Below are 17,603 nucleotides of genomic sequence, written 5' to 3'. Positions count from 1 at the left end.
TCCAGTTTGGCAGCTGCATCTTTGATCAGGCACAAGCTGTTAGTTGCTAAGTTAATCCTGTATCAATCCCACAGTGAGGACATTTACAGGGTTGCTGCAGCAAAAGAGGATAGTGGAAAAATAAAAAACATTAATAACAGATGTAAAATACAATAAAAGACCATATACACAGTTTGAAACAAGTTAGTGAATGTATCTCTCCATCCCTTGTCTCCACTCTTCAGGTGTTTTTCAAAGAGGCCAGTGTGAAGCAGGTTGACGTGCCCACACTCACTGGTGCATTCGGTATCCTTCCTGCTCACGTACCCACCCTGCAGGTGCTCCGGCCTGGTGTTGTCACCGTCTTCAGTGACGACGGCTCCGCTGCCAAATACTTTGGTAAGATTGTATTTTCCAAAACCATTGTGTGTGTGACTAAGGTCAGGCCTACCCAAAGGGTGTCCCCTTAACTTTCCTGCTGGTAAAATGAATAATATATTCCTATTTTTTTATGTTTTAACAGTGAAACAGTGGCATCAATGTGTAATAGGGTTCCGTAACTTTCACATTTGAGTCGATACCAATACCTAAAAACCTAATAATCCTATTTATTTAGAAAATTTTGACATTTATTTAGACCATTTGATGCAACACACAAAATAACCCCCCTCCTAAACCCACGATCTACAGCCTTCAGCTTGTCCCAGGGCATAGAGAACGCTGATGCGTATGTCTCAGACGAAGTGTAATGGACCTCTTTCGGCTTGCCATGATAATATCTTGCAGTACGCGTTGTCTGCATGGAGTTTTGAAAACTGTAACCACACACCCGGTTTTGACTTTAACAAGCTACAGGGGCAACATATTCTCTGTCAAACATGCAGAGGAGAGGACAGAGAAGCTTGTGCTTACTTGCTCTGAGGCACTGATATCTGACACCAATTGATTCGTCCGTACCCTTAAAAGTACAGGTTTGGGTACCCAACCCGAATTTGTAGTCAAATAACAGCCAATAATGCTTTGCTATACATTATGCAAAGGCTAATGTTCAGTGAGGAGATAATTGTTGGGAGTTAAACCCAGACAATGTGATGCATGTCTTGAATCACCCTGAAGGGATTAGTTTGGAATAGTGACCTGCTTGCCCTACATTATCCTATGTATTACACGGTTACTTACTAAACAAACAATATAAAATGACACCAAATCTTGATTTTAAAAGTGGTTTTATTAAAAAGTGTCCTCCAGAGTCTATGATTAGAACTGTGCCCATAGCAGCAGTCTAGACCAATCAGAAATTAGTATTCAATAAAAAACATAAACACAAATATCAGATTACCACAATCAATCATAGTCTTAACAGTTGCTGATATGTGTATAATTGGAACCATCTTAATATGATGTATTTTCATTTTTCTCTGCCCAAACTATTCAAATGCCAATTTCTGATTCGACCGTCACGTTAAAGGTCTTAGTGATGTCAGTCTTAGTCTAGAGAAGCAGGTATACATCTTGTACACCATGTTTCTCCCCCACTTTCAAGCTAGTCCCCACATTGGGAAATAAAAGTGTTTATGATAGATCTTTAAACGTGTTATTCTTCCTGAATGCTAAGCTATTTGCAGCTAACTTTGCTAGTAAATAGCTCTGCCAGTCACCCGGATTTGAATTCTGTCAGACTCGTAGAAGCTGTGGTTCTTTAATGCTAACGAAATAATGATATTTATCTTTGTTAGAATATTGAATTCCTCCATCTTTTTCAGAACAAATTCAATAGTAGATGCTTACTATGCTTAGAATGTAGAGTGACTACACAACCATGTAGATAATACACTGTAGAACAGAAGCTAACGAGTGAGGCAAGATCTCCTGGCTCTACAATGCACATTGCATCATTGGTTCTAAAACACAGTGAAGATGACTGTATGTTGGCATGTGTAGTAACACTGTTGTATTCACTGTGTTTGTGTATGTACGCAGTGAGCAGTGGGTCAGTAACAGTCAACGCTGACTCTTCAGTGCAACTGCTAGTTGAGGAAGGTGTCGCTTTGGACCAGCTGGACGTTGCTGTGAGTATAATGTCAACATCACTCCACTCACCTACACAATAAAGTGGCATCTGCGCTAATGTTGGCACCATATATACCATGAGATAAAAGGAATTTTCCAAATATATTTCAAGATACAGTGTATATTATCCCTTTTTAGTATCTTTGGATGTGTTAATGTTACAAATCAATGAGCAGACCTGCTGTTTGGCTATGTTGGATTCACAGGATTGTTGTCAGGTATTTTGTCCCCTACATTAGCCCAAACTTGTTTGATCTACTTTACTATTTCTAAATAAATTTATTAATCAAAATCATGCATACCCTTACATATGTTTTCCATATTGTTAAACCCAACTGTACTACTGAATGTGTTTGCTTTTGAGGTAGCCTACATGAATCCTCCCATGACACTCTGTCAAACCTCAGCTTACAGAGCTGAGACTATCTTTATGAAAAAAGTACATCATGTAATGAGGGTCTAATAAAAGCAGAATTGGAGGGAAAAGCACAAGTTCACACGTAGTCAAACAGCCATGAAATAACTTTCAATATGGTGTTTTGCGTTGTTTAAACAGGAGAGGGAAACACTAGCAAGTTTTGGCATGGGTATCCCATGAAACACTACTGTGAAGGTGAAGGAGCTCAAAATGGAACTACTACATGTAATTACCATACAGTATACAAGAACATGACGATGAAAAGGCCGTATGGAAAAGTAGAAGAGGACACAATTACATGAACGGTGTAAAATGAATCCAATTCAAATGACGGTCTCAACACACTGAACACAAGTTTCACAAAAGTAATTAATGCAGGGTTAATTAACTGATGAATTATATTGTACAGGTGATGTTTTAATTGCTTTCTGTACTTAGACCAATTATTTGAAGTAGGAATGTTACTGATCTCCTTATAATAAACTGTGTAATGAATTATGATGAACCTGAACCCATCAGCTATCAGTCTGACGACCATTTAGCCTCTGGGAGCAACAGCCGGTATTTGGGGATTTCCGGTTTAGCCGGCGGATATCAAGACAAAGACTTCCTTTTCCATGCGCTGTGTCCAATTAGGAAAAAGCAAGAATGGGGTTGGAGTCGAGAAACTATGTCTCTATAAACAGATAGCTGCATATTAATGCGTCTTAACAAAAAAAAGCTTAATCCTTGTCAAGTGATAGCCGATGTGATCCCAGATTGCCAAATGTTTCGCCCCTTTTGCGCTCCACACAGACTGTTTACCTGCATGCTACCAAAGCCTGCTCAAACCTCGTTGGGTAATACTGCTAGGACTAGAACCACAACACTTCCTGTACCCAAATCTTGTTCCATTGCCCACTGATTCTGTATTCATATGCAGATATGTTTGCAGAGACTGCTGATGATCTAATACTGTTAGTATCATCATACACAGACGTACATATTTTTAATGAGGTAGCCATAAATGCCAGGGATCAATATTTGTGCATTTAATGAGTAAGAGCACGACCTTTAAACTTGAGGACCGAGACTCAGAATATCACAAGGAAGCCTTCTTAAAAATCAAGCAAGGTATGCTCATATGCAGGTATTTGTACTATTAAGAAACAGTGTGTTCACTCTTTAAGAACGATTGTCAGTATGTCATTTTGAATCCTTTTTTTGGTAAAGTTCAAGCCAAACTTTTTATTTCCTTTGGTCCATGGCATTTCAGTGATAGCACCATTGATGTAATGTGTTTTAGAGGCTGGTGGGTTTTTTTTCCTTCTTCAATTTAAAAATAGACTTTGAATTGCTCTTACTCTCTTAACCTTCGTTTCAGAAAACCAGCAGAGACCTAGCAGCAATTATCCGTGGTGTCTGAGTGTTTTTAATCCGTCGCTTCAGCTCTGTTGTTCTCTAGTTAGCTGAACTTTGATTTCACTGTGAAAGTGGGCAAGCAAAAAAAGATGAATTTCTCCATTTGATATATATGTGTGTGTGTGTGTGTGTGTGTGTGTGTGTGTGTGTGTGTGTGTGTGTGTGTGTGTGTGTGTGTGTGTGTGTGTGTGTGTGTGTGTGTGTGTGTGTGTGTGTGTGTGTGTGTGTGTGTGTGTGTGTGTGTGTGTGTGTGTGTGTGTGTGTGTGTGTGTGTGTGTGTGTGTGTGTGTGTGTGTGTGTGTGTGTGTGTGTGTGTGTGTGTGTGTGTGTGTGTGTGTGTGTGTGTGTGTGTGTGTGTGTGTGTGTGTGTGTGTGTGTGTGTGTGTGTGTGTGTGTCAGGTTTACACCTGCAGAGTTGATGCCATCAGTGTCTTCCCTTCAAGTACAAACTGTACAGAGATGTTTCGTCACACGTACACAGTCTGATTGTTGCATGTTTCTTAAAAGAGATTTCTGCTTTGTCACATTTGGAACCTGTGAAATGATTGAAGCTGTCTTGTACTTGTATAACACTTATATTTAGCAGGGACCTCCTAAGTGTTAACATTGGTTTAAAAATGTCAGTTTAATTGGCAGTTAATTCTTTATGGAGTTGAATTAGACTTGCGTGATGGGTGTCCCTATCCAATTTGTTGACACATGCAGAATTATTGATAATTCTTTGAACCCACACAAGCTTTTTTCCCCCCTCTCATTTTAGGCCTCTATACCGATGAGCACCACCCAGTTGATGATTATCCAGCTGATCAGCGTTGCCGTTGGACTTCAATATCGAGTCCATGTTTAAATGTCACTCTTGTTAAATGCTATGCTGCTTTATTATGCAGTCGCCGCAGAGGTGTCTGTCTTTGACCTTGGGCAGTGCCAGTGTCACTGTCAAGTTGACTTCATAGCAGTAAATGAGTTATTTTTTCCTCGTTGTCTTCCACTCGGCAGTGGAAATGCACATGCGCCCACGCTGTTAATAAGGAGGGAAAGGTCAGTCACTGTTGAGTTATAGCAGATGTGTCAAATCCCTACTGGGAGACCTTTAACTTCCAGCTATGTTTGGCATTTCTCGTTTCTAATCACTACTGTGACAAATGGAGCTTTCAGAGCAAAGAGTCAGTGGGGATTTTCTCTGCTCATCGTACTCCCCATATATGACTTGCTCTCGCCCAGTCTTGCTTTGCTGACTTTTACCTCACAGTTGGCCCCAAAAAGTTTTTTTTAAGTGCGAGCGTTACAGGCTATTTTCCTGCCTACCATTTTTCTTAATAACAGGATCCGCCTCAGGTTCAGGCTTCTCTCAGTAAGATGGGTAACAGATCATGAGGACGTGTTTATAGTCGCAGCAATCTGGGTTTTATCATTTGCTTTCCTGTTCTGTCTCTCATTGTTACACGTACTATATTTCTGTCTATTTTTAGGCTGCCAAGGCCAACCTGGAGAAGGCCCAGTCTGACTTGGCCGGCGCATCTGACGAGGCAGCGAGGGCAGAAGTTCAGATCAGCATAGAGGCCAATGAGGCCATCGTCAAGGCTCTGGAGTAGACCTGTGGTACGACATCTCCGCTGCTGCACCATGATCTGATTATTAGAGACATGTCCTGTTGATTAGTTTAATAAAGCCAACAGGAAAATGATGCATGTATTCACATTTTGGAAATATTGACAAGAAATTAAAATAGACATCATTTTGATTGTGTTATGTATTGTTTTCCTCAAACTGAGTCGTTGTTTCTTTCCCCCCTCTAGGTAATCTTTTTCGGTTTCTTTGATGGAAATGAGTGGTCCATCTGTGTTTCCAGCTCAGTCACGTCAGTGTCCAGAAGGTTCCATGCTTGCTTTGTGTACAGTGGATAAAATTACAAAATAAATTTATTAGTAAAGATCTGCTGGTGGTGTTTGTGGTGTTTGCTTTGTCCCCGTCTTGCTGTTTAACACTAATAATATGTATTATCTTTTTAACTAATTGACCCCCAGACCCATTGTATCATTCAGCTTTTGTAAACGGAGCAGACCTGCAAAGCTAATCACTGACCTACAGCAGTCACACACTTTCCTCAGGAAGCTTTTCTCATTAAGCAGACTTGCTATGTCGTGTGGAAAAGTCAACCCAAATTAAAAAGAATCTGTGCCAGTTTCTTTGCAGTGTAGTGAATGTTACTGCCACTTGATGGCAGCAGATGTCTGCAATATTTTGCACCAGAGCATGTCCTAAAATCAGATTTCTATTGCACTTCTCCTGAAACCACCGTTCTAGGGTTGGAACTATTTGTCATATAACCACTGCCGGATGTGATTACCTTCAAGGCAACTCCTTTTTAAAAGAAAGATCCTCTTTTTGTTTTAATTATACTGCTGTGTATCTGCTCCTGTGTCTGGTGCGAGCTTAGTCATTTTTACTGCTGAAAGCCCACTTGAGGGGTTGGAGTTATTTGGATCCCTCAGTCGCTGCTTTGATTTAAATGTGTTGGCAGTGTTTGTTATGTGTGATGATCTCAGGCTTCTGTGACAAAGCCAGGAAAAGTCCTTTACTGCCCATGCTGTGGAAAACTGGGCCTTTCTCTTGTTTCACAACCACAGGTTTCAGCTCAGACTCACTCCAGGAGGCCCTGACATCATTCACGTGCCGACCTGAGACTTTCAGAGCTTAAACCGCAACCGGTTTATTTTGAATGTCAAAATTCTTGAGGGGCCTTTTAACAAGTGGGAGTACAGTGGAAGCACCAGTTTTTAACAAAGAAATGCACTAATGACTGCTACTTTTATTTTTAAAGCAGTATTTTCTTCATTAAAGGAGACGTGCTCATTTTCAGGTCCATACTTATATTATGGGTTTCTACTAGAACATGTTTACATGCTTTAAAGTTGTACTTTGTAAGATTTTCCTATTTAATAGGAACGCTTGAGTGTGAGGATTTAAGAGGGTAACATATAGGGGATACACTCGAAGTAAAGAGGTGAATGTGTTTCAATTCAGTTTACAAAAGAGCAAAAAACATGGTCAACAACATGATGACTTTGAACGTGACGAGATGGAGGGCTCTGAAAGAACAGTCTCACCTGCATTTACATCTTATTGAGTGTCTGAATAAACCTGTATTCATCCTCTGTCTGAAATGTGGTTTTCAAGAGTCCCGCAGCAGATCTCCAGGCTTGGGCTCCCTTCAGTTCATGGGATCAAAGGGGATGTAGTCTTTATTGCAGTGTGTAGTGTTTTTTCAGACTAGTTAATGTATTAAAGTTGTATTCACGTTATGTTTTGAAATGTTTAATCACTTTATGTCATTCTAATCCAACAAAATGACCACAGTGTTCTCTCTTTGTGAGCATAACCAGTGTAACTTGAGCTCTATTCGGACAGGATTAGTTAAATTTGGGGTAAAATAGCCTTGCCTCGGGTCGTCTGTAATATAAATGGCCAATTTGCATGGGATTAAGAAAATCCCTGTAGTCCACCAGAGAAGGGAGGGGTTACTGGATTGACCACTGCCGTCACCTCCCTGTTGTCATGTGCGTGCACCGTAGATTCCTGATGTCACAAAACAGGAAAATAGAGGACAATATCGATTATATAATAAAAGTTAAGAATGCTTCTTTAGGCACCTCCATGCTCAGACAAATGTGGAAACTACGTATTGACAGGATATGACGGTATATCAACATATGTTTTACAGCGGGACGTATTCGGATGGAATTAGTTTGACCTGAGGTATTTTTTCCGGACTGTTTTACAGAAGGTGAAAATCGCCACATTGCTGTCTCCAGAGGAGAGACAGCTTTTTGAGCTAATTTTCTCATTTCTCACTTCAAAACAGGACAATGCATAGAGTTTGTGCAGAACAGAAAGCAAACATACTGTAATCAGTCAAGACAAATATACGGCATGTTTTATAACTGCTGAAATATCTTTTTTCCATTGATTGGGCACATGCTGTGCAGACTTGTAGACTGGGACTTTGGTCAGTATCCATTAATAAAAAGAAAACAACTACTTCTCAACACCTCTCACATCCTGCTCTCTGTTCTCCTTTCCAAGCTGTGTCTCTTTCATCAAACTGCTGAACTCACACACACACACACACACACACACACACACACACACACACACACACACACACACACACACACACACACACACACACACACACACATAAACAACACACACTCACTCATCAGTCAGCCCTTGAGGCCTGGAGATGTGAGTAACACTTCAGACAGAAGAGATGAAACGATCCTGTCAAAACCACCACTTCTTTAATCCAGATTTATGATCGGGGATGTTGAAACCAAGCTCTATCCCATTCTCTTTTTTCTGCTCCACACTTTTAACTCCACTCTCATCGAAAGGCAAAGCAGAAAAATGACCATGTGCTTTCCACGCTTGTTCGCTTCTCTCAGCTTGTGTATTGCAGTCGTGTCGCTCAAACAGAGAGACGTTCCAGCTCTTCTGAAGAGATTTCATACTGTGAATGAGGAACAAGTCTGTTAGATCTGTGGCACATCCAGATTTAGTTCCTGGTGGATTCATTCTGGCATACTGTGCATTTTTAGCGACAAGGAGTGAGTCAGAGTTGAATCACTCGGTGCATTTTCCCCCAGCTGTTTCCATCAAGAACTGTCAAGCTGCCTAATGAAGTGAACGTCTCATAAACGAACTGTCTGACCTGAGTGCTGCACATTGATATAGAAACGATGAAGTGCCGTACATTGATGAAGGACGATGAGTATCCTGTGAGAGCCCTTACAGAAGAGCCACTCTGTGTTTCAGCGCTGATGAGGCCTGCGATAATAAGTCACTGTCTATCTCCCGTGTGCTGTAATTAAAACATTGCACCGTCTGCGCCCAGGAGTGAATAACATAATGCGTGCTATGACAATCCATGGTGTCATCTTTGAGTGGTACTCTAACACAAAGCGGCTCCCAGCTTTGTGAGAGCTTCATGGGGCTATATTTATTGAGTTGATAGCAGGAATAAAGCCCAGCCCAAGGGAATCATTATCATCCGGGATGATGTCAGTTCTGAAATGATTATAAAGCAGTGTGTTCTTCTGTCTTTAAAAAAAGGCCACGGCCACAAATGTCTGTGGTGTCACAAGCAGATGAACAATTTTTAATCCTAAAAAATGTAGTTGTGCAGGGTGGGGAAAGTTTATCGTTCAACACAAATGAATCATCAACAATTGTGATATTCGATTTACTATTGCAGGCATTCATCAAGCAAGCGTGAGAATGTGCTGCTATCACTGTTTCATGTCTCTGTAAAATGAATATCAACGGGTTTTAGATTGTTGGACACAAAACTAGGGCCAAAACAATTGCAATTGCAAAATATCGCACAACTATTTTGAATATTATATGGTTTATTACCAAACACGTGCAAATGAAATTCCCATCAACCTCTAACTCTACTTCTCACTTAATACAGCATCATGTTCTCATCTCATCTCATCTCACCTTATCTTCAACTGCTTATCCGGGGTCGGGTCGTGGGGGAGGCAGCTCCAGCAGGGGACCCCAAACTTCCCTTTCCCGGGCCACATTAACCAGCTCTAACTGGGGGATCCCGAGGCGTTCCCAGGCCAGTGTGGAGACATAATCTCTCCACCTGGTCCTGGGTCTTCCCCGAGGCCTCCTCCCAGCTGGATGTGCCTGGAACACCTATAGTCACGTTATTTAGAGTAACATAGACCATAAAGCGGGGTATGCTTTAGGGCGTGGCAACCATAGATATAAAATAAAACATATTAAAAATGTATCTATGGTGGCGCTTCCACGGTGACCTGTCAATCAGTATAGAGGCTTAGCAATGCCTACAGCATTATGTAGATTTAAATAGCCGTAACCTTGTTTTTGGGTGTTGTTCTGGTCTTTAACCTTTTCACAGTGTTTCCAGTTCATGACAGTTAGTTGTTACATTTTTGTCGCATACCTATGTTTTGTTCAGCGTCTACATTGTACTGAAAGATGCTCTTAGGAGACAGCCGTTCATTATTTCCGATGAGTACATTTTTCTTTAAAGCCCCTGAACACCCACACAGTTGTTTTCAATTAACCTGGTTGATTAGACCTCTTCTCAGGACTCTGTGAGTGTGTATACTGTGACTGAGTGACATCTTCCTGAGGCTCCTGTTAGCTGTGTTTCACCTGTAAAGGCGGGACAAAGTACATTGTTATCATTCTTTGTGGTAAACGGACACTTATGACCTAATAACTTCCCATCAAATTCTCATCAAAGCCCCGCCCACCTTCAACCCAAGCAGAGGTCTAATCAGCCAGAGTAACTGAACATGTGGGTGTTCAGAGAATCTCAAATAATATGCTAGCATTTCAAATAATATGTTAATGTGAATTACAGATGCCTCTTGCTAACCAAGCTTGCTAGCTAGCTAGCTGGTAACTTGGCGTTTAACATGGTCGTGTCTAGATGGTAACCCTAAAGTTGCAAACATGCTCCAAAACTTGTAAGATTGGCATCCTGACCACCTATACTTAACCTTTATTATAACCTCTTTAACAACTGACTCCTGTCTTTTAAGGAGGTTTTTTAAAAGTGTTTTAATGACACAGAGAGTCCGCTTGTGCCCGTGCCCCCTGTGGTGCCTATCTTGGGCACCGCGTTTCACGCAACAACTTAATCATAACATTATTAATACTTAACCCTGACGATCTAACTTTAACCATTCAAGGTTAATGCCTAACCTTAAACATCTCGCAAGACTTTTGCAAATCTTGGGTTATCATCTCCTCCCCAGCTCCACTCTCTGGCTCATCCAAATATGGTCAAAACGGCATTAACCAAAAATTCCCGCCAAGGTGGCTACGTCGACTTCTTTTATACAGTCCATGGCTGTACATCATCATCAGGTTAGCATGCTAATGTTAGCATTTAGCTCCGCAGTGCCAAAGTACAGCCTCTGAGAGCCGCTAGCATGACTGCAGACTACAGTCATTCAGTGGATAAACTCTGTTTCCAGATAAATTGCTTCAACAAATTATCGATTATCAAAATTGTTGACCAAGGCTTTTATTTGATTAATGAGCGATGGTCTAAATAAAAATGTCCGCTTGGGCTTTGGAATATATGTATTTTTACACTATTTTTTTTGACATTTTAAAGATTAAATGTTTATTAAATGAAAACAAAAACAAGACACAATGGAGATAGATTTGCCCCTTCATCAAGTCAGAAGGGGATAGTTAGCCTTGTGCCTGGGCATCTGTCACTGTAATGATAAGCGCTAAGGGGTCAAGTGGCAGGCAATAGAAATGAATCATAAAGCCAATGGAAAGAATTGAGGCAGAACATTTATACATTTGCGTATGTACTGGCAGAGGCTCCAACATGACACACACTGACTTTGAGGCCGCGTGATATTTTCCTGTATGTATAATCGTCCCTCCTTCAAAGCGTGGTCTTGATACCGGCTTAGTCAGCGGCTGTATGGATCAGGATACGAAGTGACTTTAACCTCATTAGACTTGAAACACGGATGAGAGTCTCTTAGTAGATACTCAAACCAAAATCCTCTTCATCTCTTTTATATCAATGCTCTTGTTAGCCACATGAAATCATGGGACACACTTCATGTGCACCCCCATTGACATTTCACTCCTCATAATAATGATCATTCATGCAGCTGACAGCTTTGGGAGATCTGTTAATTTATCAGGCACAATTATGAACACATATTATAGCGTAATAGGTTAATACTAAGGGAGTTATGCATAAAACGGGGGAGTGACAGATGACACATTATGAGAGTGATGTGATTTTTAAACAGGTGCTGTGACGTGTAGAAATACATCGAGATACCTTTGATTGATACAAAAGGTATGAGATTACATGTGGCATGACTCATTTACAGGAAGTATGTCATGTTGTGATTCAATCAGTTGGCAGGAAAAACAACTCCCGCTATGGACCGAATCATTTGTGTCTTTTGGTCCTGTATTTTTTGCCGAGTCTTGTCATGTTCAATAATATTTAAACTACAGTTTTTGATCATCTGCAGAGAAACTATTTCCCAGTGGAAGGTGGTAGGCTTCTGGATATTGAGAGTGCCTGATGTGCGAAGGCAAATTAGAGACCTAAGATGGAACTGAGAGGAAATTAAAGATCTGTAAAATGTAAATGCTTAGAGCAATGAGCCCGCTATGACTTTGGGGATGGCAATTTTCAACACAACAAAGTGCCCAAAAATGACATTTACAATCCAGCTTGCATAATCATCTTCCCTGGAACGTTCAGATACTGTGGATGTCACATGGTACAGATACATACACGCATTTTTGGGCTGCTTTTCTGTGTGAAAACTACTTTTCCACCTGTGAGATATGGTTAAGCACGGCTAAGTGTGCATCAAGGGGCCGAACTGAGGCTTTGCAGCGGTAAGGGAAAAAGAATGGCATCCAGAAAGTGTAACTGACTGAAGTGCTGACCTTTTGGTGGGACTGTGTAAAGAGGGGGCCTGCAGACTCTCAGTCAGCTGTCAGATACTGCATCCAGCCTGGTAGTAGGAGTAGGGCCCTGACACCAGCCTCCCACCACTCTGCCCTGTTTGTGTCATCCATCCCTCCATTCTTACAGCCTTCCATTCCACACAAACACCCACCCACCCGACAAACACACACACACACACACACACACACACACACACACACACACACACACACACACACACACACACACACACACACACACACACACACACACACACACACACAACACACAGCCAGGCACCGCCGCAAACACTCACCCAGACGCAAACATCTACACAAACACAAACATATTTCAGCTTGTGCCAGCTAGGTAACATTTCTACAAATAGCAGTGTGGGCATTTGGGAGAAAATCGCAAAACCGCAAACATAGCCTTCTGTAGAGGTGAGATAATCAGCTTTGTGGTAACAGCAAATGGCCCCTGAGTGGCAAGGCAGGTAATCATTGCACTGAGTGTTTTTGTGGGAGAGGAAAGGAGTGCTTTTCCGTCGTCATACGTTTGTCAGTGCATATTGACACAGAAATGAGCAGTCGATTTCAAGACATGCTGGCATAAAAACTACCACTATAACCATCTATAGGCTTAATTGCTAAGCCTATAGATGGGTATACATATGGATGCTGTGGTTACTGCATATCCACCACCTACATCGTCTCAATACCAAAATATATGTAAAAACATCGCACAATGAATAAACATTTATGCAACCACAAAACATAAAGCTGTTCTTGTTTGTGACACGTCTTCTTGGGAACCTGGGCCATACAGGTACAACTCTAAAAAGACACAACAAGGTCCAACAAAGTGAAGTGTCAAAAGTGGCCAAAACTCATGTTTAAATCCCTCTGAAAAAACATATTTGAATACATATCTATTTTTGCGTATTATGTCCAGAGAGCGAACCGACAAGAGAGAAATACTACTTGTATAGGTACATTTATTTCAACATAAACATGTCTTTTTAAATATCTATAAACCTTCACACATTACAAAATAAATACTAAAATAATGTCCCATACCGTAAAACTGGGGGCCAGTAAAACCTTGACCAAGTTGCCAGACTGGGTGAGTGTCAAATATATTATTGTTCGACCGTGCACAGAAAGGTCTCTGCTGTGTTCAAAGCTGCTTCATTTAAATGAGCGGTGAAAAAACAAAAAAAAGGCTGCAGATTTGCTTAAATCTTGCTTGGAGTTATTCCATATCCCCGGTCTGTTTCCAGTTTTGCAGTGCTTTGATGAGCCTCACTCAATTACACGTTACCAAACATCCACTGTTCCTTTTTATTGTAAATTCAAGGCTCTAATTAGCAGATTTGCGTGGTTTCATGCACATTTAACAACAATATGCATATCAATGAAAACTAAAGGAAGCAATAGCTGTCAAAAACGGGCACTGCATGTAGAATGAAATCTGCCTTTGAAGAAGGATTGAATAAAGATAATGAGGGGTGGTGGAAGGTTGTGCGTATGTGTGAGAAAATATGAGGATGACGTGAGGCTGACTTTGGCCGGGACAGATGTGTAAAATCTCTTTCCCCGAAGCTGCTACAATGGGCATTGTGACTGTTTGGCATTCCAACTCGAGGTGTTACATGCTAGCGGGTTCAGAGGAGTGCATCGGGGCGGGGCCTAACCTGTGTGTACAGTTCAACGTGATTAGGCGTGTGCTTGTGTGAGGATGCAAGCAATGTTTTACAGACAAAGATTGTGCAGACAGAAATGGGGGGTTTAAAAAGGAGTGTCATGGTCAAGCCACACACACACATGCATACTGGTGCTTTTCAAGGAAGTGTGATGAGAGCAGCTTGGCCTTTAATGCCCCTGCTGACAGTGTGCATAGATCTATGTTTAGTCATGAGGCAGATGAAGAGGCTCTTTTCAGCCTGGCTTTACATTTCCCATGCAGGAGAACAGAAAATAGCCCGTGATGCTGAGCTGCATGCTTCAAATCTGTTGCTCATCATTGATTCCCAACCGAGGCTTGTCGGGATTCTTGTAGATCAGGTGTTACCTCTGAGTTGCGCAACTAATTTGAAAGAATAGAAATTATATTCATATCCCTATTTTACGCTACCTTGAAACCGAAGTTTTTTTTTTATATATATATTTGCTGAAACTGTCACTATCCTGACAGCACAAGGAGATAGATGAACTGTGAAAAAGCCATGTACCTCTACCTCCACCTTCTGTTCCTGTCTGTCCCAGAGCCCTCTCCATGTTCTCCTAATGACATCTGCTAGTTTCCACTGCACCCAAAGAAAAGCATCCACTCAGAGTCGAGGAGTCTCTGACGCCGTGTCAATGACTGCTCTGAACTGTGAAACTAGCAGCCGAAGGAAAGTTAAGGCTTTAATTAGTTTGTTTCTATTATTTTTGTTAATTTGATGCAGTCAGGGGTCTAACTGCACATTATCTTGAACAGTGTCATTAGTGAAAGCAGCGTTTCACTAATGACACTGTTCAAGATAATGTGCAGTTATAATTTTTTGGAGCACGTGGCCAGGAACTACACATTGCACCTATAAAGTGACAGAAAAATAGGTACAGTAATTAGCTCGAATTCATGGATAAATGGTGAAATATCTAAAACTAATGGATAAATGATTGAAATAAATAGCGGGGTATTTGAGCTGACATGGCTGTAGGCGTGCATCTGACAAAAAAGGTTGTGAAACACTGCTGAAGATAATCTGCCAACCTAATCATCAGACAGTGATTGATCTACATGAAAGATAGGTGGTATGCTTGCCACCCATGTAACGGTTCAGAGTCATAATACACCCCACAGCTCTTGCGTGCAGGGCACCTGGGCTAACAGCTGTGAACTAACAGTAGCACCAGCTGAATGCCACTAATCCTGGCGCAGACACTTGACTCTTCCCAAACAAGGGACCAAACACTGATCCCTCAGTGCAGATGACGTCTGATTGCTCCGCTGTCCTTTTGCAGGGGTTAGTCATCTCTCGGATGATCGCAAATTTCCTTTCCTAGAGATCGTGCACTCTTTCCTCTCTCTCCTCTGTTCATATCACTCAGTCCCATGTGATCAGTTCAACGGGTCCAGGGTGTGTTTTTCTGCTTACCGCGACTCTTTAACATACATTTTCCTTAGCTGGGTTATGATTCTCTGCCCCCTGTTTCCAAAACATCAACTGAATGTGCCTGAGCACGTGAGGACGCATCCACACATGAGAGCACATGATTACACATGCATAGACACACACACACACTCATCATGAAAGTGCAGTCGGTTATTTGTCACCCTTTTAATTGCATGGTTAGCACAGGTGAGGGGCCCTGTTTGTGCGTACATGCATTCATGCATGCGTGCGTGCGTGCGTGTTTATACACATGCTCAGCCACAATTTCTCAAAAGAGGAACTGAGACCTCTGGTTTGCTTTCCTTCCTCTTGAGCTGTGAAACATTTGTGTCATGGTATCGGTTGTGGCACCTGTGCTGTTGTGAAACTTCCCAAGTGACACCAAATTTTTCAAAATCTCAGAGATGATGTCACATTCCCTGAAAGCAGATGTTATGTAAAAAATAATTGCATCCATTTTGAGGTCACTTTGGCAAAACGTAATTGACTTCCTCCACGTACAGCACAGTGATGACACTGTCACTACTGTGACCAGCTTGTGGCATTGTGTAAAGAAGAGGCTCTGTTGAGTCATCCACAGATAAGGACTGAAAAGGACAAACTGAATGGATATAATCAAGCTTGAGTTTGTATTACTTTTCTTTGTGCCTATACAAATTTGTCAGATAGCTGACAGTGAGCATAGTTGAATATTTACACGATGGCTTGTGCAATGAGAAATTCACCATCACTCATTTACGTACAGAAAAACAACTTCCTCCGAAGTCCGTCTGTTTTAGACTAAACACGAAGCCCATAACTTTTTGTCAAATCATATGGGACCAAAGTTCTTTCTTATCATTGTAATACATTTACTGTCAATCTACATTTGGTAAGGGCTCTCCTTTAACCTTCAGCAGTCTAGCTAATCCCTCTGTGCTGGCTGATGCTGGCTTCTGTCCCCACGAGTGACTTGTGGCTTCATAGTCATACGCCTCTTTGCTGAGGCACTATAGGAAAATATGCCAACAAGCTAGTTTCCACCTAGGACACCAAAAGCAGGCAGAAATAACTCCCTTAACACGCACAGACTAGCTTTGACAGACAGGGCCTGGATTCCAGAGCACCCATGGGTGGGGTAGGGTTCAACAAAAGAGCTTTTAATGGTCAACGAGTAGCTTTGGAGTAGCATATAAACAATATATAGGAGATAGATTTTAAGCCTGCATGGTTCCTGTTAAGTACGTTAATAATGGTGTCGTCATATGTCATAATGATCTGATTTATCGAGCAAGGACTTACCTTATAAAAGCACTTTAATTTCCTTTTCAACAATGAACGGCATATCATTTTTGAAAGATAATACACTGCATGCTGTTGTTGTCTTCTCTATCAAATAAGGAAATGCCATGGTGGATTCCCACTGACCCCCCTACTGTCTCCCTCGCCCGTCTCCCCACTTGATCCCTCAATCTCTTCCATTTTGGATTTCCCACTCTCATAGCATCTACACATTGACCGCAAATGTCCACAGTATAGCATTACACACAGGATCATTTACACTGCAAAAGTCCAAAACTCAACATTCCCCTATTTCACAACAACAACCTGTGTAACTTTGCGTTTAACTGCTGTGTTGCAATATGCAGTCCACGTAGCAAATAGCTCGTTTGCATGAGCGTGTGTTTCATGTGTTTGGAGTTCAGGCCAGGTCAGACATCCTCTGAATGCAGCTCCTGACTGATTCCACACGTGGAGGCCCGGGAGGTGTGGTTGTTCCATGACTCCAAATAGAAAGCCAAAGTACTTTTTAAACAGCTCTGAAAAGGTCAGATACATGGAACTATTTATGGATGTAACGTTTCGTCAGAATGAAGCCTTCAAAGAGTCAAAATATATTTCTCAAAAATGAAACATTTGTGCCAGACGAAAGTCCCATTTAATGAGAGGATTTGATCCATTACATTTACAAAAATGTTATAAAGATAGTTATGATATATATATTTTTTTTTGGGGGGGGGGGGGTACGCTTATTTACTTTCTTGCTTAAAGTCAGATTGAAGTCAAAGATTGATACCTCTCAAATGTTTCTACAGTAAATATGT

General features: G+C 41.4%; 1 protein-coding gene across 1 annotated transcript in view; it reads left to right on the top strand.

Moving 5' to 3' along the window:
- Window positions 1–5,804, top strand: part of atp5f1d (ATP synthase F1 subunit delta) — a 6,696-nt gene extending 892 nt beyond the window's left edge. The window contains exons 2-5 of the mRNA XM_083911271.1: window positions 225–378; window positions 1,960–2,048; window positions 5,338–5,467; window positions 5,665–5,804. Coding sequence (XP_083767397.1) covers window positions 225–378; window positions 1,960–2,048; window positions 5,338–5,460 — 366 coding nt within the window. The 3' untranslated portion in view covers window positions 5,461–5,467; window positions 5,665–5,804. The remainder of the gene's footprint in view (window positions 1–224; window positions 379–1,959; window positions 2,049–5,337; window positions 5,468–5,664) is intronic.
- The last annotated feature ends 11,799 nt before the right edge of the window (window positions 5,805–17,603 follow it).

The sequence above is a fragment of the Echiichthys vipera genome (genome assembly GCF_963691815.1).
Source record: "Echiichthys vipera genome assembly, chromosome: 3".
NCBI classification, from domain to species: Eukaryota; Metazoa; Chordata; class Actinopteri; order Perciformes; family Trachinidae; genus Echiichthys; species Echiichthys vipera.
The sequence above is the reverse complement of the archived record's forward strand: the minus strand, read 5'-3'. Positions and strand labels throughout refer to the sequence as shown.